Source organism: Haliotis rufescens, unplaced genomic scaffold (genome assembly GCF_023055435.1).
Source record: "Haliotis rufescens isolate VD_foot unplaced genomic scaffold, xgHalRufe1.0.p SCAF_83, whole genome shotgun sequence".
Lineage (NCBI taxonomy): Eukaryota > Metazoa > Mollusca > Gastropoda > Lepetellida > Haliotidae > Haliotis > Haliotis rufescens.
The window spans coordinates 313,087-334,174 of NW_025964376.1; the positions used below are offsets into that span (position 1 = coordinate 313,087).

The 21,088-nt window shown below is 41.6% G+C and overlaps 1 protein-coding gene across 1 annotated transcript; it reads left to right on the forward strand.

The window, feature by feature from the left end:
• Nucleotides 1-14,119: 14,119 nt before the first annotated feature.
• On the forward strand, nucleotides 14,120-20,453 carry LOC124145353 (cGMP-specific 3',5'-cyclic phosphodiesterase-like). Its single transcript, XM_046515098.2, has 2 exons — nucleotides 14,120-14,277; nucleotides 16,690-20,453. Exon 2 carries the CDS (start codon nucleotides 16,715-16,717, stop codon nucleotides 19,367-19,369), a length of 2,655 nt encoding a protein of 884 aa, XP_046371054.1. The 5' UTR covers nucleotides 14,120-14,277; nucleotides 16,690-16,714; the 3' UTR covers nucleotides 19,370-20,453.
• Nucleotides 20,454-21,088: the final 635 nt, after the last annotated feature.

A 21,088-nucleotide genomic window follows, 5' to 3' on the forward strand; every position in this document is an offset into this window, starting at 1 on the left:
AACCTAGATACTCCCACATCAAGCTGACCCACTGTAAAGTGACCTAGATACTCCCACATCAAACTGACCCACTGTTAAATAACCTAGATACTCCAACATCAAACTGACCCACTGTAAAATAACCTAAATACTCCCACATTAAGCTGACAGATTGTGCATTAATGAGTGAGTGAGTGGGTATGGTTTCACGCCTCTTTTAGCAATATTCCAGCAATATCACGGCGGGGGACACCAGAAATGGTCTTCACACATTGTACCCATGTCAGGAGTCAAACCTGGGTCTTCGGCGTGACGAGCGAACGCTTTGACCACTAGGCTACGCGACCTACCGACTGCAATAGCAGAAACACAAAAGCAGCAATTAACCTCTTTCACTCAGCCATTTGACATACATGAATTACTATAAGGTAACGCTATTTTTCAGGGCATTATCATTTGCAGGAGCCTGAGGTCTTCCATTAACTGCCCGACGAAGGAGGCCAGTTGAAAAGACCGAGGGCTGCTGCAAATGATAATGCCCTGAAAAATAGCATTACCATTATTAAAGCTAAAATGGATGGAATTTGTTATCAAATAAAAAGAAACAACAATATTGGTTTTGAAATATTTACTGTAATCAACAAAAATGTCACTGACCCACTTTTACAAATATGGAGACGTCATAGAACAAACCTGATGACGTCACTATTGAACGTGACGTCGCCTATCCCTATCCTATGACGTCACCTAACAACGGGTGTGATAATGGCCTGTCGTCAAGCAATATGAGGGCATTATCAAGTTACAGTGGCCGGCTCATTTCTGATAACATGTGGGCGGTTTAGTGATAATTCTATCCATTTTAGCTATAACAACAAATAATAACATCAATAAGGGAAATCAAATACTTACAAATATTGCTATGACATGTTCATTTGTTTTGTATTTTTCGGAAGCTAATATTTTCATCCTTCTCATGTGTATTATTTATGTTAGTACACAATCATTGCTTGCAATATTACACTATGTAAATACAAGAATATGTGTGTGTGCCTTGAACATGTCAATCAAGAAATTGTCGAATCATGAGATTGCAATCAAGATAAACATGTGTTGGCCACAACCCAAAAAGAATCCTTCATTTCAAATGATAAGTGATCATATTCTGATGGTGCACCATTCTCCTGTTACCATGGTAACCTTTTCATGTTACTGTGGTCATTTGTTTGTTCAAAGATGGTGCTAATTCAGCTGAGGTGAAGTGTATGTTGTGATATATTTTCAGATGTCAAAACTAAATTTGTAAATGCGCATGAGGATAGGCAGTCGTGTTGAGCGCTGGACATATGGTGGAGGGTCTACTCTCATCCACTGATACACTGACAAACATGGCCGCATGGGCCGCTCTGTCATCTGAGCAGGGATGGTATGGAAGACCAGAATAAATGCCCTCTTTACTTTGTTCAAAATTGGAATGTTCATCATGTTCTTATATACATTAATTCAGAGGAATTGGGAAATATTTAATTCAAATAAAACTTTTTCTGACAATACGGATATTGGATATTGGCCTCTGAGCAGGTGCAGATAAATCCCTGCTAAGACACTGGAATTGCTGTGCAGAGTTGTGTCCCTTATGTGTACCAGAATACTATGATTAAAATCCAAGATTCAACCTACTTATTGTTCTTAGTTTGTCTGCACCATACCAAAGTGTTCAATATTGAGACGTTCAGGTTTTCCTCACATTACCAGCTGATTAGAGAGCAACCATTTGATTTTCAAGGAGGTGGTTGGGAGTGGGGACTGGCTTTTTTTTAATATTTAGGAGCTCAGTTGAATTTTCAAACAAACAGGTGCTGATTTTTAATTATTTTCAAATATATAAATATAACAGTACTTTTTGGACACGAAAAAAGGGCACATTATTTTGTTCCTACTATGAGAGGCATCTATAATTAGATTTTCAGTAAACAAGGGCTTGAATATTTTTTAAGCTGACACACAGTGATATTACGGAAAGAAAAAATTGTTTCATGGTGCCTGAGAAATAGCACTCTTTTGAATGTTTAGATACTTGTTGATATATTTTTCAGAAAAAAAAAACCTCTCCCTGCAGAGAGGATGAATAATTGCTTGTGTTTAGGCGTGACTGATACATTGACCAAGCAGGGCGGTGTTATTTGTGTGATACTTTTGAACTATTTCCCAGTTATGTCATGCCGACATAGATGGGATTAGGGTGCAACTATACGGAAAACTATGATATAATATTTTTCTCGTTATGCCAGAGTAACCATGGTAACAGCTCAAAAGTCATGTGAAAACCTTTTGTAATTTTAAGGGGGAAAAGTCACATGACAGTTTGATGCATAAATTCCTGTCATTACTGCCCCCCAAAATATGTATTTTTTTATCATCATGTCATGTGAAGTGAATCTGTTTGATTTAAGTGTCACTCCACCAGTGCTGGAAATAATAACCCAACAAGTCAGTAGACCAGGTGACCCATATGTGTTGCCGGCCCATCTTCATAGTTACCTGCCCACATTCGGACATTAGGAATATTGAAAAATCGCAATAACAAAAAATGGACAAATTGTGTCTTCATTTAGTTGAAATTATACAAAGAATTACTTGAGAATCTACAAGGAGTTATGACAAAACTGAATACGTAAGTAGTCTCAAAATTATCTGCTAGACAGTCAGGCAGGTGGAGGAAAATTTCAAGCAGCCCGACAGAAAAGTTACCAGCCACGGGCAGGCAGGCAGGCAGGCAGGCAGGCAGGCAGTTATTCCGGACACTGCACTGCACACACATGAGGCTCCCAATAAACACTGTACTCTGACACTAGGCACAGTTTCTCACTGGGGACCATGTCAAGCCTGGTCACAGCTTGTTTACACAAGCACATTTTGTTCAGGCTCGGCAACAACAAATTTAATAATTGTTTTTCAGATCTTATTCCCAAAAGCAAGGAAAGTAGAGAATATTATTTGTTTTCTTCTAACATGATGTTTGTTGTTTTCAAAGGTGATGATTTTGATATTTTCTCTTGGCAAATGTTATTAAGACAGCTGATGGAATATTAGTTACAGTATTTGCTGTTATAAGTGCATTGGGTGCTTTGAAACTGACAGAGGGAACTAGACTTGCTGTTTTGACTTGCACAAGAAAATATGGATCATCATGTACATATTAGGTCATGGTAGGGCGCTTATAAAGATTTCTTTTAGACTGCTCTTAAAGTTGATCATGTGGCATTTATTCAAGCAGGGCACTTAATAGCAAATATGGATTGTCATGTGTGGATTTCCACTTGCAAGTTTTTCTTTGGTGGAGATATTATCCATAGGTCTTATATCGATTGACATCAAGGAAGGACACTTTATGCAAGACTGGGTCATGTTTAAAAGATTGAGATTTTGAAAAGTAAATCAATAGTTGTGTATGGCTTTAGTAAGACTGCTACCATGTTAATAATTTCTTTGTTTGTTGTCACATAGTTTCTGCCATATGTCTGTATCCTCTAGAAACATTGAACGCCTCAACTGTTTTTGTACTGAATCAAATCAATGTTGGGCTATGCTTGTTTCTTTAACCAGAACATAGAATAACACCAGCACCTTAAATCATTTCAACCCAACTTAAACTCAAACAAATACATTGAAATGTTATTATTTGATCATGTTTATAATGTATACTTATTGAAATGTTGTTTAGCATATTTAGCAATGCATTTATTCCGGGGCTGATCAGTTAATATTGAGGGATTGGGAAGATGGGAGTTTTTTAATAATAATCTCTTCCAGAGAACTAATTGATCAGTCCCTTAGTAACCATGGTAACATTGATCTTTCTACTGTACATATTTAATTAGTCTTGGTAACTTGAATAAAACAGATGAATGTTGTTGTTTTTATATCCATTTCTTTACCGAACAGAATAGTATGTCAGCATTATTTAGTATTCCTGTGAAATGTGTTCAAGATTTTCGTCAGGGAATTACCTTGTTTTGTTATTATCACACCCTTGTGATTATCCTGTGTTTATTATTTATTGATTGATAAACAAGACGCAAGTGATACACTACTCAAACTTCAATTGGGATATTCTGAATGTCCAGTTGGCGGTGAATGTGTTGTTGGAAGATGTTGTCACGTGAATAGTATTTGATATTGACATGAATTTGAGGCTTCGTGTCAGTTTAAATAAGATATTAGTTCCAGGTGTAGCTGCACGTAGACTGTTTCACATTATGAGATATTTCAGTATATTTTCAACATTTGTGTAGCATAGTTTATTATTAATTTCAGACATGCGATCACTCCTTGGATCGTGAAACCAAATCAATATGTTTGTGAAGACATATTGGTTACAAAGAACTAAAATATTTATATATACAATCTCTAGAATTGCAGCATATTGAGCAGAGCCACATTTTTATTCATTTATGTACTGTATGTGACATTTCGAACATAAATAATTTATATTATTTTGTTATTTAGGTCCTTGGTGACATTGGTCCTGATTCACTTGTCTTTCTGCCAGTACATGTCTTTGTGAGTGAGTGAGTTGTGTTTAACGCCGCTTTTAACAGTATTCTAGTTATATCACGACTTGTCAGCTTAATGTGGGAGGAAAGCCCGAAGTGATGCAGGTCTCAGATATTTACCACATCAGTGAAACCCACGAGCACGATGGTGCTGACAAACCTAGAAACATAATCGGGACGAAACGGGATTCGAACCCACTATCATAGGTTCCTGGCGTGCCCAAGGGATGTAACTCTGCACAGCGAATTATGGCGTAAGACGACTGGGCCCCCCGTGCCCCCCGTCTTTGTGAAAGGCTCGAGATTCCCCATCAGTCAATAGCATTAATCCAACTGTTGTAACAGGTGACCCAGTCATCTAACAACTCTAAGACGTCTGAGGTTCCACAATTTGCTGTGCAGAGTTGAAACTCTCGGGCACTCCAGAAGTCTATGAACATGGGTTTGAATCCCAGTTCACCCCGAGTATGTTTCTAGGTTTGTCAGCACTGTTCCCCCTGCTCGTGGGTTTCACCAAAGTGGTAAACATCTGAGACCTGCATCACTTCAGGCTTTCCTCCACGTCAAGCTGGCATGCCGTGATATGACTGGAATACTGTTTGGCAACCCAACTCACAACACTTTCTTAATTTTATGTTTCACAGAGTCATTCCCACCTTTTCCACAGCAGGCCTGTCGAAATAAAAATAAAAATAAAAATAAATGGCTCTGTCAATCATGTATTTATTTATATGAAAATAATTCTGCCATGGAGTTAAAACTGCAGCTGGCCTCTTGAATCACTGATACTGATGTAGACATGATATTTATGAAAACATTTAATATTGTCTAAGAGGGTCTATATAACTAGTTGTTTTTTCCCCAGCTGCTTATTCTGTAGGGGCGGTGGGCCTGTGAAATGAAAAATAAAATACTCCCCACATAAAATGTTAATACAATATTGTGCAACCCATTCTTGATGTACCTGAGATCTGGGGTAGAATAGGTCTTCAGCAACCCATGCTTGCCGTAAAAGGCGACTATGCTTGTCGTAAGAGGCAACTTACGAAATCGGGTTGTCAGGCTCGCTGACTTGGTTGATGCATGTCATCGTATCCCAATTGCGTGGACCGATGTTCATGAAGTCAATCACTGGATTGTCTGGTCCAGACTCTATTATTTACAGACCTCCGTCATATAGCAGGAGTATTGCTGAGTGTGGCAGTAAACAACAAACAAACAATAGTACAAGCCATGATATTAGCTGGAATAGGTGCCTTTAAACAAACTCACTCACTTGCTACAACATGCACGAATTCCACCAAAAAACATCACCATAACACATTTAAAGTTAAGTACGAGAGTTCATCATTTCTTGGATTTGGTTCAGTAAGACCAGTGTGATGACATGAAGTTGTTTGTTGGATGCTTTACGCCAGACCAATTCTCGGGTTTTGTCTATTTCTTGGTCAATACTCAAAGATCTTGCAGCGAAATAGAATGTTTTACAATTTATTTGACAGATAAAAAAATTGGGTGGTCCTTAACTTCTTTTGAGTAGTATAGAAACAACATTAATGTTCAGCAGTGTTTAGAAATAGCATACATATTTTGTTTGTTTAGTAAGATTCCATGACATTTTTTAAAAAGATTAATGTTCTAATTGTGCCATTTTGTGATACTGCATTTGTACACAAAAGTCCTGGCTAATAGTAAACAAACTTGTTATTCCATTGTTGTCAGCTGTCAAGAATACTGGATGATGTATGTTATTTTGTAATCAGAATATATTCTTATATTCTTATATGTCCCATGACACAGCGTTGTTACGGTCTCAACAAACAGATGATGGTATTTGTGGTGAGAAATCTTACCTGTTATTTACGCAGTTTTAGCTCACCATGATAACGTCAGTGTGATCTGTGTTGCAAGACCATGTCTGTTCTTGCCTTGGCACTGAACATAATAGCTCTTTTCAGAATTTACTTATGGAGATCATTTTCACATAACCTGGCTGCAACATCAGTTGGAACAGCAGTTGTGTGGAAAACAGCCTTCTCACCCATCTCTTCTCAGTAGCCATTAGACATACTGTTTGAGATTCTCCACACATCCAGAGCATTAATCCAACTTCTTCTGCTGAACACGTTCCTACACACAATAAATATGGCTAGTGTTTTTCAGAAAATATCAATGTTTGCATGTGGTAAGAATTTCCAGATGTTCATAGCATGTTTTTAAGCAATGAAGGTATTATTTTGAAAAATATTTTTCAGAAATGGGTGTTTGTTATTAGTTGACATCCAATATTGTCTACAGTTGATGAGGGAATATTGATGTTAATAAGAACTTCAGTTACTTTTTCTTGTTCAGCTGTAAAATATCAGATGTTAAAATAAATAAGCAGGTGAGCTGCAGTGTTTTTTTTTGTGTTTTTTTGACAAATGGACAAAATTGTAATATGACAAAATATTGATTGATGTGTGAAGACCTAATCAAATGTTAGTTGTACTGTTAGCTTACATTGCTTTACAAATGTATGTACACATTTTTGATTCAAAGGAGATTGTTTGATAATAAAACTATATGATATTTCATCAAATGTGTTGTGTCAGTTGAATGTTGTCAGTCACAAGATTGGATAAAGTTCAGTTTGAACTCGTCTGACTGAAAGGTGAGCTACAGCACAAAGGCCACAGATCAGGCAAACTTGAGAAACGTTGGGGTGAGAAGTTGGATGGATGATGGTGCCTCTGTACTGTTCCCCCAGCCGTGTACCCAGTAGGATGATATTTTAATGTGACAGTTAACCTAGCACTTCTTGCGACAGCTTGGGTTGTGTACTCCCAAGGGAGCTGAGAATGAATTTTAAGTGCACACTGATCGTTGCTCATCCATTCACCTGGTAGTAATGTAGCACTTTGAGCATGCTTCAAACAGATGGATTTGCACATTATAACATACACATTATTACTTTTATTTCATGGCCTGGTTGTCTGGTAACATCTGTAAACATATGGGTAGTAACCAGTAGACCAATGTACATAATATGGATGAAACAGGCGTCCGGGATAGAATAGGTCTTCAGCAACCCATGCTTGTTGTAAAAAGCGACTATGCTTATTGAGAGAGGCGACTAACCGGATCGTGTGGTCAGGCTCACTGACTTGGTTGATGCATGTCATCGCATCCCAATTGCGTGGATCAATGGCCATGGTGTAAATCACTGGATTGTCTGGTTCAGACTCGAGTATTTACAGACTGCCGCCATATAGCTGGAATATTGCTGAGTGCGGCGTTAAACAACTAACAAAAAATTGAAAGTTGACACCTGAATTCGTGTCAGTGGTTCAATTCCCACCGTACCCATAACCTAATAGTGTCAGTGGTTGGCTTGCCTTACTGAAAGTTAGCTTGTGTCGTGGGATCTTATCCATCTGTCACTATGTAAGTCGTTTTAGAAACATTCAGTATCTCCTCAGAAAATATAAGGCCTTTAAATATGAAACTCGTACATGAATGTTTTAAATATGGAAAGGGCCCACAGAATTCCGATCCCCATTCTTGATCATTGTTGACGCCTGATATGCAACTGCAGCCATGCACATAAAAGAGTTGCCCTTTACCGAGACAGTTCTACATGTTCTACATTGATGTGCAATGTTTGTTGTGTGCCGAATACAATAATCCATTTTGAATAGCTTCATTCTAACTCGAACGAATTCTTATTCGATTTTAAAGATGGCTGCAATAGCAGCCATATTGAAAATGTGAATTTTGCTTACTGCACAGCCGTTTTCTTTATTTATCATTATGAAATGACAACATACTGGCTGCCCTTTGCACGCAACGCTGATGGGTATTTTGTCTTCCAAGACGACGATGCACATAACCACTTTATTCGGAATACACTTGACCACGTGACCATGGCCAACACAGCTCCGATCGCTCCTCAATTCGGCACGTGTGGGACATGATCTACGTCGACTTCAAATAGCCCGCGACCACGCAAGACGAACGAAACCTATATAAAGAAGAATAGGACATTATCCCAAATGCCTAGCGAACGGTTGTTAAGGAACATGCCACGTCGAATACACGAATGCTTGTTGAATCGTGGTGGGTTTACTCATAGCTAATTTTCTAATGGACACATACGTGAGTAGTATAGTCTCAGTCCGCAGAAACCTTTTTTGGTTGAGGGAGGTTGAGGGAAAATAAGGAAGGTGATTGGCTGATCCAAGTCACGTGATCGGATAGGATGACTCATGCATCAACAGCACGTCACAGGTGAGGGGGAATGAAAGGTGTGTGTTTGTAAGGCAGAAAAGAATTCATAAGTAAACAAAAGCAAAGGTTATTGAATAGAGCTATATGTAAAGCGTGCTGCCCTAAATAGACACACCGTACCCGTCAGCCCAGTTTGAATTGAGCGCGCTTGACAACTCACATGGCCTCGTCGTTTCAAATAACCCGCGCTCGCTAGAGCGTGCGATCTGGTTTGATGAATACAGGGTGTGTGTTGAAAGTACATCATACCACAAGACTGGGGCCGCCGCCGCAAAGCCAACCCGCCGTTACAAGCCTACCCGCCGCCGCAAGTCCACTGGCCAGCGGCGGCGGCGGGTTGGCTTTGCAGCGGCGGCGGCGGCAGCGGGTGGGCTTGTTATGGCGGGTGGATTTGCGGCGGCGGCGGTAGCGGATGGGCTTGTAATGGCGGGTGGATTTGCGGCGGCGGCGGTAGTGGATGGGCTTGTAATGGCGGGTGGATTTGCGGCGACGGCGGCGGCGGAAGCGGATGGGCTTGCGGCGGCGGCCCCAGTCTTGTGGTATGATGTACTTTCAACACACACCCTGTATTCATCAAACCAGATCGCACGCTCTAGCGAGCGCGGGGGTAGCGGGTGGGCTTGTAATGGCGGGTGGATTTGCGGCGGCGGCGGCGGATGGGCTTGTAATGGCGGGTGGATTTGCGGCGGCGGTAGCGGATGGGCTTGCGGCGGCGGCGGCGTTAGCGGGTGGGCTTGTAATGGCTGGTGGATTTGCGGCGGAAGCGGATGGGCTTGCGGCGGCGGCCCCAGTCTTGTGGTATGATGTACTTTCAACACACACCCTGTATTCATCAAACCAGATCGCACGCTCCAGCGAGCGCGGGGGTAGCGGGTGGGCTTGTAATGGCGGGTGGATTTGCGGCGGCGGCGGCGGATGGGCTTGTAATGGCGGGTGGATTTGCGGCGGCGGTAGCGGATGGGCTTGCGGCGGCGGCGGCGTTAGCAGGTGGGCTTGTAATGGCTGGTGGATTTGCGGCGGCGGCGGTAGCGGATGGGCTTGTAATGGCGGGTGGATTTGCGGCGGCGGCAGTAGTGGATGGGCTTGTAATGGCGGGTGGATTTGCGGCGGCGGTTGAAGCGGATGGGCTTGCGGCGGCGGCGGGGGTAGCGGGTGGGCTTGTAATGGCGGGTGGATTTGCGGCGGCGGCGGCGGATGGGCTTGTAATGGCGGGTGGATTTGCGGCGGCGGCGGCGGCGGCGGTAGCGGATGGGCTTGCAGCGGCGGCGGCGGCAGCGGGTGGGCTTGTAATGGCGGGTGGATTTGCGGCGGCGGCGGTAGCGGATGGGCTTGTAATAGCGGGTGGATTTGCGGCGGCGGCGGTAGTGGATGGGCTTTTAATGGCGGGTGGATTTGCGGCGGCGGCGTAAGCGGATGGGCTTGCGGCGGCGGCGGGGGTAGCGGGTGGGCTTGTAATGGCGGGTGGATTTGCGGCGGCGGCGGCGGATGGGCTTGTAATGGCGGGTGGATTTGCGGCGGCGGTAGCGGATGGGCTTGCGGCGGCGGCGTTAGCGGGCGGGCTTGTAATGGCTGGTGGATTTGCGGCGGCGGCGGTAGCGGATGGGCTTGTAATGGCGGGTGGATTTGCGGCGGCGGCGGTAGTGGATGAGCTTGTAATGGCGGGTGGATTTGCGGCGGCGGAAGCGGATGGGCTTGTAATGGCGGGTGGATTTGCGGCGGCGGTAGCGGATGGGCTTGCGGCGGCGGCGTTAGCGGGCGGGCTTGTAATGGCTGGTGGATTTGCGGCGGCGGCGGTAGCGGATGGGCTTGTAATGGCGGGTGGATTTGCGGCGGCGGCGGTAGTGGATGAGCTTGTAATGGCGGGTGGATTTGCGGCGGCGGAAGCGGATGGGCTTGCGGCGGCGGCGGGGGTAGCGGGTGGGCTTGTAATGGCGGGTGGATTTGCGGCGGCGGCGGCGGATGGGCTTGTAATGGCGGGTGGATTTGCGGCGGCGGCGGCGGTAGCGGATGGGCTTGCGGCGGCGGCGGCGTTAGCGGGTGGGCTTGTAATGGCGGGTGGATTTGCGGCGGCGGCGGTAGCGGATGGGCTTGTAATGGCGGGTGGATTTGCGGCGGCGGCGGTAGTGGATGGGCTTGTAATGGCGGGTGGATTTGCGGCGGCGGCGGTAGCGGATGGGCTTGCGGCGGCGGCGGGGGTAGCGGGTGGGCTTGTAATGGCGGGTGGATTTGCGGCGGCGGCGGCTGATGGGCTTGTTATGGCGGGTGGATTTGCGGCGGCGGTAGCGGATGGGCTTGCGGCGGCGGCGGCGTTAGCGGGTGGGCTTGTAATGGCGGGTGGATTTGCGGCGGCGGCGGCGGCGGCGGTAGCGGATGGGCTTGCGGCGGCGGCGGCGTTAGCGGGTGGGCTTGTAATGGTCGGTGGACTTGCGGCGGCGGGTGGGCTTGTTACGGCGGCGGTATGCTATGTTTATTTCTCCTGTGTCGTAACATGACATCTCTCCTTGAAAACAATTTTTGACAGTCCGGACAGGTGGCAACCCCCATGGTGATCCAATACGGTGTGCGATTAGAGGGTATGAAGCTTTCTTTTATACCCTTGACTTTGTTGACGCTTCAAGGCAACAAGTGCCCGTTCCACCACAGCCTTCACCTCCGACACATGTTGTATTATCACGGGTTGGGGTGTTGTCTTCGATCCCTGTTTGGTTGTCATCGTTTTCATTTTAGGTGTTACCTGTCTCTTCTTTGTCTTCAGCGTCGACTTCTTGGCTGCTTGTGGTTTCTTTCTCTGTTGTGATTTTCTCAACGTAGTCTTCCTAAATATATCTCTAGGGTCAAGTCTAATCTCTGATGCTTTTTTCATGTTGTTCACGTCCAATCCGTTTGCTGGCGAGAGTAAAACTATTTGTTGGGCTACACTACTGTAGAGTTTATACTGTCTTACACGTGCAGGGATTCTTGGAAGACACTCTTTTCTTCACAGCACACTTGTGAGTATGTTAAAAAAAGCGATCATATTAGTATATAGTCTTCGTCATACTACACCCGTGAAGGTCCGGGTTATAAAAATCGACCTTCAGTAACCCATGCTTATCGGCGACTGACGGGGATCGGTTGGTCCGACTCGGATGACACGTGCCATCGGTTCCTAGTTGCACAGATCGCTGCTAATGCTGTTGATCACTGGATTGTCTGGTCCAAGCTCGTTTATTGACAGACCACCGTCCTAGAGCTGGAATAATGCCGAGTGTGGCGTAAAACTAAATTCACTCACTCACTGATACCAATACATCTAAAAAGTAATGTCATCATTTAAATGGTGAGTTGAAACGCGTATTTTACCCTTCCTGTTATCAATGTGTCACTGTTTACAGTTCGGGCGAACATAACCCTATAGACATGTGTGCGGGCGAGTTCATTCATCAGAAATATGTCATTTACGATGTGTTTATAAATATGAACTGCTAACCACGCTCATAGTCATGTTGCGTGTCGTGGTTAGAACCGTAATTGATCTATTGAAAGGTGTCATACATTCGTGTTCGGATATAGGTACAACATCTACACGCACATACTTTCCTACATCATTCAAACGTATTAAATACCGGATACGTTTAATAGACACCAACGAAAGAAAGGTTTAATGAGGGGAATACCCATATATATCCTCTCTGAAATAACTCCCTTTTAAAATAACAAATGTACAACACATCTTCCCTAACATATCATAAATACGGGACACTGGTCACACAATTTATGAATGGGAAGCTTCAGGCGAGGCTGGTATGTTGACATTAATTGTAAGGCCGGGGTATGTTGACATTGTTATGGGCGGCCGGTCGCTTAGTCTCTCTGCTATACATTAGCTATGAATAATCACCTTCCCTATTTTCCCTCAACCTCCCTCAACCAAAAAAAGGTTTCTGCGGACTGAGACTATACTACTTACGTGCATCAGAATACACCCTTGGTGATTTCGATTAACGATAATCATGATTGTCAAAACCTTAATTCGTTATAAGAACACTCATTTATAAGCAATTTACAGGCAAGAGGGGCTCCTCATTCCCCGTCTAAGGCGCCGCAATTCGCAGTATACCTTACTGGTATGTATACGACTTTCGTATGCGTGTGAGCTAGCACAGTATGCTTATCAGTAGATGAGTAGTGTATATTGATCAATTGTTTGTCCAACATCGATTTTTACAGCATGGAACATTGCCGACTGCGGTGTTAATCAGCTAACATGCACATTTTCAGATTTGTTGTCATTTTTATCCCATCGGCTTCTTCTTGTATGGTACTGTTACATATTCACAGAAGACTTTAAAAATATTGGTAGTTTATTGAGAATTCAATGAATCTGAAATCTGGCAAGATGGCGATAAACCAACGAATAAAATTTGTGCATGTATTAAAACAGTTTCTGGATTTACAGGATAGAGTCTTGTATTTCTGTTTCAAATCTACTAGTACATTTACGTAGATATTTTATTTTAACTCAACCATGTCTGGGACGGGTACGAAGTACGGTATTCGAAGATAATAAAAACATATTAAGCGAGTTAAAGAGGATTCGATCAGAGACCATACAATATGGTCTCTGATTAGATGCACTGACAATTGTGCATCAGTGATGGACAAGTTATTATTATACAAATCGTACTTTATTATTAGTTTAACCCGCAAAAATATTCTCCCAAACAAGGCCAACTCAATTCTAAAATAAGAACATCATTGGTTAAAATGTCCACGTCTAGTACGTTTGTTACTTTCAGTATTAACCATTAGGTTATTAGCGCATCGCAAATACGTAATACATGTTTATTACTTGAACATAATAAAATAAATATCAATGCTCGACGTGAATTTGACATGAACATACATTTTTCGACATAAATTGATTTCGATAATTGACTTCGTTTGCCTTGAATGATAAGGGGCCCATGATAATCTTTTGTCACCTCTTCCCCCTTCCGTAAACTGCAAGAAGTTATTCGGCTTTTCCCGGAGTAACATGAGTTGGTCATGAATGTGATGATAAGGATACTGGAGAACCAATCTGACAGCAGAGGATTGACGGGCATGATCGAACGATTGCTGAGAACCTAAGCTGGGCCCCGTCTCTCATATTACAATTTGGCGCAAGTTGACGACGCGCATAGGGAGCCGGGAACCAGCTTAACGTTTAAGCTGGTTCCCGGCTCCCTATGCGCGTCGTCAACTTGTTATATTGGAGACGGGGCCCAGCTTAGTATACGTTGCTATCCATGACGTCAAACAATACAGTGCTAACAGGGAAGTGACGTCATAATCACATGACGTCACGGGCGGAGAGTCTCAAACGGCCATAGTGATGAAGTTTCGGCCGAAATTCCAATGCTTTCCCGGCCACAGGAATGGGAATAGCAATGTGGTGGAAGCATCGGATTAAGACGCCTGTTTTATAGCTCCAAACTCAAAACTTATACAGGTTAGTTCAATCTCTTTTAGTACTAGATAAAACATATGCTACTTGCTGGCATGATGTTTTTGAAAACGCGACGTGAACTTTTTCATCAAGCCCGACTAATGTTGATTCTCAATATTTTTAATATCATACTCCCTTGGGTTTCATCTCTATTCAATGAAACAAGGCAGACGAACTTGCTTATCGCTGAGGAAGTTGTTTACCATGACTGGTTGGCTTATTCATGTGCGTCATTGCTTGTTACTATTTTTTAAAACGATTCGTCTGCTCTAATAAATAGATAAATTTTAGATATTTGGGAGTCCAAATCTGAGTTCTTTTTAGTTCTTTAGGTTGAACCGCAGAGTCAATACATTCTTTGAAGAATGTGGGTTGCCGGTTGACAGAAATTAATGATTTTCAGTAAATTCTTTCGTTAGGACAGGGATAGTGTATATACCAAGCCCAAGGGTCTAGTTCACATCACAGATTGTATTAGTGCATCAGTATATCAACGAAAAGGAATAAACATTTACGACTTTACACAAGTAAAGTTACCGCCCATGAAGATCCGGGTTAGAATTGGTCTTCAGCAACTCATGCTTGTCGTAAGAGGCGACTAACATGATCGGGTATTCTCCTGTATTGTCTGAATGTTTTAAGTAACATTGTGGTGCATCAGTTTGCATACTTGCCAAAATCTGTGGCAGAGTGGATACACAGATGTGACGGAGTGGACATTTTAGTAATAATTTTGACATTTGATGTTTACTGGTACATATGAATAACAAATATACCATGGGTGAATTATATAAAAAGCTTAATTTAGAATATGCTGCTGCATTTTCATTCTGTTAAGTGTGTGTATGACAAATCAGTTTGCAATTTGATGAAGTATGTGACGGAGTGGACATTTTGTTGTCGGAACCAATATGGCAAAGAATCTTTGAACCGCATCTACGAAAAGGAGGCGATAGACATCATTATGGCAATTGCAAGCAGTTTGGGTATTCATTTGCTGAATGTGTATCCAAAAAGGGAAATTTGTATGTTCAGGGTGCCGTTGTACAAAGCGATCTTAGCGCTAAGGTGATCGTAACTCCCATACCTTAACATAGACTTACAACAATCGTTTTGTACAACGGCACCCAGGAAGACCAGGGACCACTTGTACAAAGCGCTAAGACTATCATAAGCTTATGTTTAAGTATGGGAGTTACGATCATCTTAGCGCTAAGATCGCTTTGTGCAAGTGGGCCCTTAACCGTCTGCTGTATCGCATGGGTTCCATAGCGCAGTTCATCCAAACCACTCCTCATCATGTGGACAAATACCAGGCACTGCCAATAAGAAGAATCATTGGGTTCCAAATCATTTCGTGCCGATTTTGCCCATTGGAAGTGTTCCTTGGAAGATTTACATCGAGCCACCAAGATAATCAGACTTGTTCAAAGCGTCTAAACTGATGCACATTGTCATCTGCAGATGTTGTCCACTAGATGTTCATACAGGACTTGGCTACTATCAATAGTTAAATAGTTGTTAGTTGCACACTGACATTGCCTGTATACTCCATGTCAACTACGTCACAAAGATTTTGATATCTTCCACTTGTGTGTGCATGGCAATACATCTTAAGCAGTTATTTTCATGTTTTCTGTAGTCAGTAGTATGCAAGCCTATTTTGTTATTTTGCATATGGCAAGTTTTGTTCACCCCAGTTCAAGTTTTAGCTGATGACATTTTGCACTCCGTCACAACAATGTGAACTCCGTCCCAGACTAATATTGTGTCATATTCTATAAATGATGCTGCCATATAATCTTTTCCTACAAGATTAATTTCATTGATAAAAAAATAATTATATTTAATAGGTTGAGGATAATGAATTTATTTTAAAAAATGATGAAAAGAAACAATATGCTCCTCTTCAAAAACATACATTTTTCAGTAGACAATGGTATATTATCAATAAAAGTGATTCCCGAAGGTCAATCAGCATGATATCTCCACATAAACGTGATCATTATTGTATCTCTTTCACGATTTTGAGAAAATTTGCATAACATTCCATGATGTGGAGTAGTCAAAATATACATAACTTTGCTAGTTAATAGAATCTAGTTGCTTGTTAAGCTTGCGTTTTTAATTGTTTGTAAAGTTCAGTATGTCTCTTAATTCATAAAAGGAGAATAAACAAACATTTCCATTTGCCAAATTATACTCCAATCTGATGACTCATTTTCCATATTCTTTACCTTAAATCTGTATTTGGATATACTGACACACTACTTTCATGGTTTCATTCAAAATGTATCAAAAACTTAACCGTACATATCTTAAATGACCATTCTAACAATATGCAAGTTATCCAAAATACCGCCACTATATCATGCAAACATCGTCATTTGATACACATTATCATTTATATTTCAGACATATACTGTTATCAAAAGTGAAAATGTCTGTCACGGAGAAAAATGTGGAGGAGTGGTTGAACTCCAACCCTTCTTTCCTGCCAAAGTACATTGCAAATGCGCCTAGAGACGTCGTAAATAGCATTGAAGTATTGAAGAAGAAGGACGACTCAGCCAAGTTATCTTCAGTTGCCAAAAATGTCATGGCAAGTAAAATTTTGAAGAAATATTTGAATGGGGATCCACCTGTCAATAAAGTTGCTTCAAACATAATTGCCGCGAGTAAACTGGATGAAATGAACGAAAATGACGTTTTTATGGAACTAGTGCGAGACATCGCAAGCGAACTGGATGTAAACGTCCTTTGTCACAAGATTCTGAGAAATGTCAGCTTGTTGACCAAGAGTGATAGAGGAAGTTTGTTTCTTGCAAGAGGTACAGTAGATCACAAATACCTTGTGTCCAAGCTGTTTGACGTCACACAGACTTCAACCCTTGAAGAGTCCCTTCATACCGAAGAAACTGAAATTAAAGTTCCCTTTGGAAGAGGGATTGCTGGCCATGTTGCCCTGACAAAAGAAACAGTAAACATTAAAGAAGCATACGACGACCCAAGATTCAATCAAGCCATTGACAAGAAAACCGGTTACCGTACACATAGTATTTTGTGTATGCCCATCGTAAACCACGATGGAGAGGTTATTGGTGTTGCTCAGATCATCAATAAGATTTATGGTTCGCACGATTTTGTTGCCAAAGATATTGAAATCTTCAAAAAGTACCTTACCTTTTGTGGGATTGGCATCATGAACGCACAACTCTTTGAGATGTCAATAAAGGAATACCAGAGGAATCAGCTTCTGCTCAATTTAGCACGTGGGGTATTCGAGGAACAAACACGCCTCCAGCAACTTGTACAGAAGATAATGGTTGATGCACAACAGTTGTTGAAATGCGAACGTTGCAGTGTATATCTACTATCTGATTTTTCTGCACAAATTACCTTTGAGTCTTCTGATGAACATGAAGTTGCCGATGAGAGGACGTACGCTTCTGCAGATGACGTAAGATTTTCAACTGTCTTTGTACTATCTGAAAAGGGAAACGGAAATATTGAAATTCCAAGTGCTGGGGACATTGCAATGGCCCAAAATACCAAAGTCTCGAAACTTGTAGTTTTCGAAAAAATGTCAATAAACATTCCAGACCTTGAATTTGAAAGTAGATTTGGAAATGCTCACTTTGTTGATAGCAGTGGTTTCAAATCCAAAAGTATCTTGTGTGTGCCCATCTTTAACAGCAAAATGGAAATAATTGGTGTTACTCAATTGATTAACAAGTCAAATGGTATGGGTTTCAATGAGAATGATGAAAACATCATCGAGGCATTTTCAATATTCACTGGACTTGGTATTCACAACTGTATCATGTATGAAAACGTCTGTAAATTGATGGCAAAACAGAAGGTTGCCCTTGAAGTCCTATCCTATCATGCCACAGCTTCAGAGGAAGAAACCCAAAAGCTGGTAAAGGCAGATTTGCCGTCTGCTGAGGAGTGGGGTTTGTACACATACATATTTGATGACTCTGAGATGGATGAATTAGACACATGCAGGGCAGTGATCAAGATTTTCTGTGAAGTAGGAGCAGTGGAAAAGCTCAAGGTTCCATACGATGTCTTATGTCGATGGACACTCAGCGTAAAAAAGAATTACAGACCAGTCACCTATCACAACTGGCGCCATGCCTTCAACGTATTTCAAAGTATGTTTACCATCATGTACACAGGTAAACTTGGAAAGACATTTGATGATATTGAAATATTTGCTATACTTGCAGCTTGCCTTTGTCATGACCTTGACCACAGGGGTACAAACAATGCATTCCAAGTAAAGGCTGAATCTCCATTAGCAATGTTATACAGTACATCAGTGATGGAACATCACCATTTTGACCACTGCATCATGATCCTAAACAGCCCTGGAAATAACATCTTTAAGAGCCTCAGTGGAGACAATTACAGGAAGGCTTTGAGTGTTCTAGAGCATGCAATCCTATCAACAGACCTTGCACTTTACTTCAAGAAACGTGCTGATTTCAAGGGCCATTTAGAAAAAGGGGTTAAGGATTTCAGTACACCAGAGCTGAAAGATCTCTTAACAGCTATGATGATGACAGCATGTGATGTGGCAGCCATTTGCAAACCTTGGGAAATTCAATTCCGAACGGCTCAGATGGTAGCCAGTGAATTCTTTGAACAAGGAGACATGGAAAAGGATGTCTTGGGAGAGAATCCCATCCCAATGATGGACAGGGAAAAGCAGGATCAGCTACCAAAGATGCAAGTTGGTTTCATAGATTTCATCTGTTTGCCAATATACAAACTCTTCAGTGACTTTGATCCTGCCCTGGCCCCTTTGTATGATGGTTGTGCTAACAACAGAAAGCACTGGCAAGAACTGGTTGATGGTGAGGCTGCAAAGGGTGAAGGCAATGCTGATGTGAAGACAGCTACTGATGAAAAGAAAGACACTGTCAAACAGCAGAATGCCACTGGTACCACTAAAACTACAAACCAAGTTGGAGGAGGAAAAGATACAAAGTCTAAAACTGGCAAGAAAGGTCCATCAGAGTCTTTTCGAAACAGACTCTCTAAAAGACTTAAACTGCCCAAATCAAAGATTTGTGTTATAATGTAACTATGGTTACTTGTGAAAGAAACACAAAGTGAACGTGTCTGAGGTTTTAACATCTTCTGTATTCCATTCACTGTTTTCATTGTTTACCAGTTTAATTTGTATTTCCCTTGAGACAAATCATAACAATAGCAGATTTAGAGTACTGCATACACACTGGTGACTTTTCAAATAGTATCAAAACTTCTTCCTAATGTAAAATAGGTCACCAAATTAAGACTGAAATAGCTGCAGCCAAACTACATACTATATCAAAATGCTCAAAGGATAATTTTGCAGAGTTATTTACATCTGTAATTTTTTGTGAACAAAGATAACTAGATCATTTAGATTTATTAACATTTATTAATGTAAATTATTATTATTGAGGTTGCAATGTAATAAAAGAGATACAACAGTGAAAATATTCTGTTTTAGACTGAGTGGGTTTGGTTGAATGTTGTTTTTCACGTCATTTTCGAGTGGTTGAAAATGCAAAATGTCTTTCATTCTATAACCTCATGGCCTATTGATCCTTAAGATCCCGGTTAGAATTGGTTTTCAACAACCCACGCTTGGTGGTCAGGCCCTTTGACTTGGTTGATGCTTGTGATGTCAATCACTGGATTGTCTAGTCCAGACAGCCGTCATATATAGCTGGAATACTGATCAGTACGATGTTCAACAACAAACAAACATATAGCCTATTTAGCCATTTTAACTAAAAACAAACAATAGGGGAGGATATGTTTCATTACATTAATTTTATTCATCATGACAATGTAAATAGACAACAAACAAAAGACAGACATATTGCACCAATACATAGTTACAATGGTTACATAACAAAGATGAACACTAAAGAGTTCAAAACTGAATATAAAAATTCAACATTATATTTTCTTACTAGAAAGAATGTTGTTACATCACTCCCTCTTCAACAATTAACTATCATGAATCATAAAACCTTTGATTACTTTCAAATTTTGCTTCAAGATCAGAAAATATATTTTTTAGGGTAAAAACATAATTTACATTTATCCTGACTCATACAAAGTGCTTATCTCATCTCGTTCCGAAAAGCTAATGGAAACTCCTGTGCTGTGTCCCAAGAACAGAAAAATATTTCACCCTACGTACCCCTCAGCCACACTAGACACAGCACTGGCGTTTCCACAACCTTTCGGAAAGAGATGAGGTAAGCAATGAGTATATGTCAGGATAAGGTAAAATAATATTTCTAAGTCCCAAAATAATACTTTGTTTCATTTAATTTTTTTCTGAAAACTTGATGTGATGATAAATGTCCAAAGAGTACACCGTCTTGGGGATAACATCTGAAAATACTACAACACAAAAAATAACAACACAACTAAAGCTTCAGTAAATAACCACAATCCACTTTCACAGAGCAAGCTTTGCTCTTTGACAAAGTCAGTGCTAAAGTCTTAGAGCTTGCACAACAACTGCAATAACTCCCCTGCTTCAACACAAACTAGTTCTGTGATTAGGATTCACTTGCACAAAGTGATCGTTGGACTAGAACATATTGTAACTTCCATACTTACACAGATGCACACAGCAGTTCGAAAGAACTGGGCCTCGTTTCACAAAGCGACACTAGCGCTACAACTATCATATCTCCTTTAGTTTAACACAGACTAACAACAGTCATAGCGCTACAATCGCTTTGTGAAACAGGCCCCAGGTTGTGAAAAAGAAACCTGGCCACCATGCACAGAC

Bases quoted from the DNA above. Each gene is read 5' to 3' on its own strand.
- LOC124145353 (XM_046515098.2), top strand. From the start codon at position 16,715: ATGTCTGTCACGGAGAAAAATGTGGAGGAGTGGTTGAACTCCAACCCT.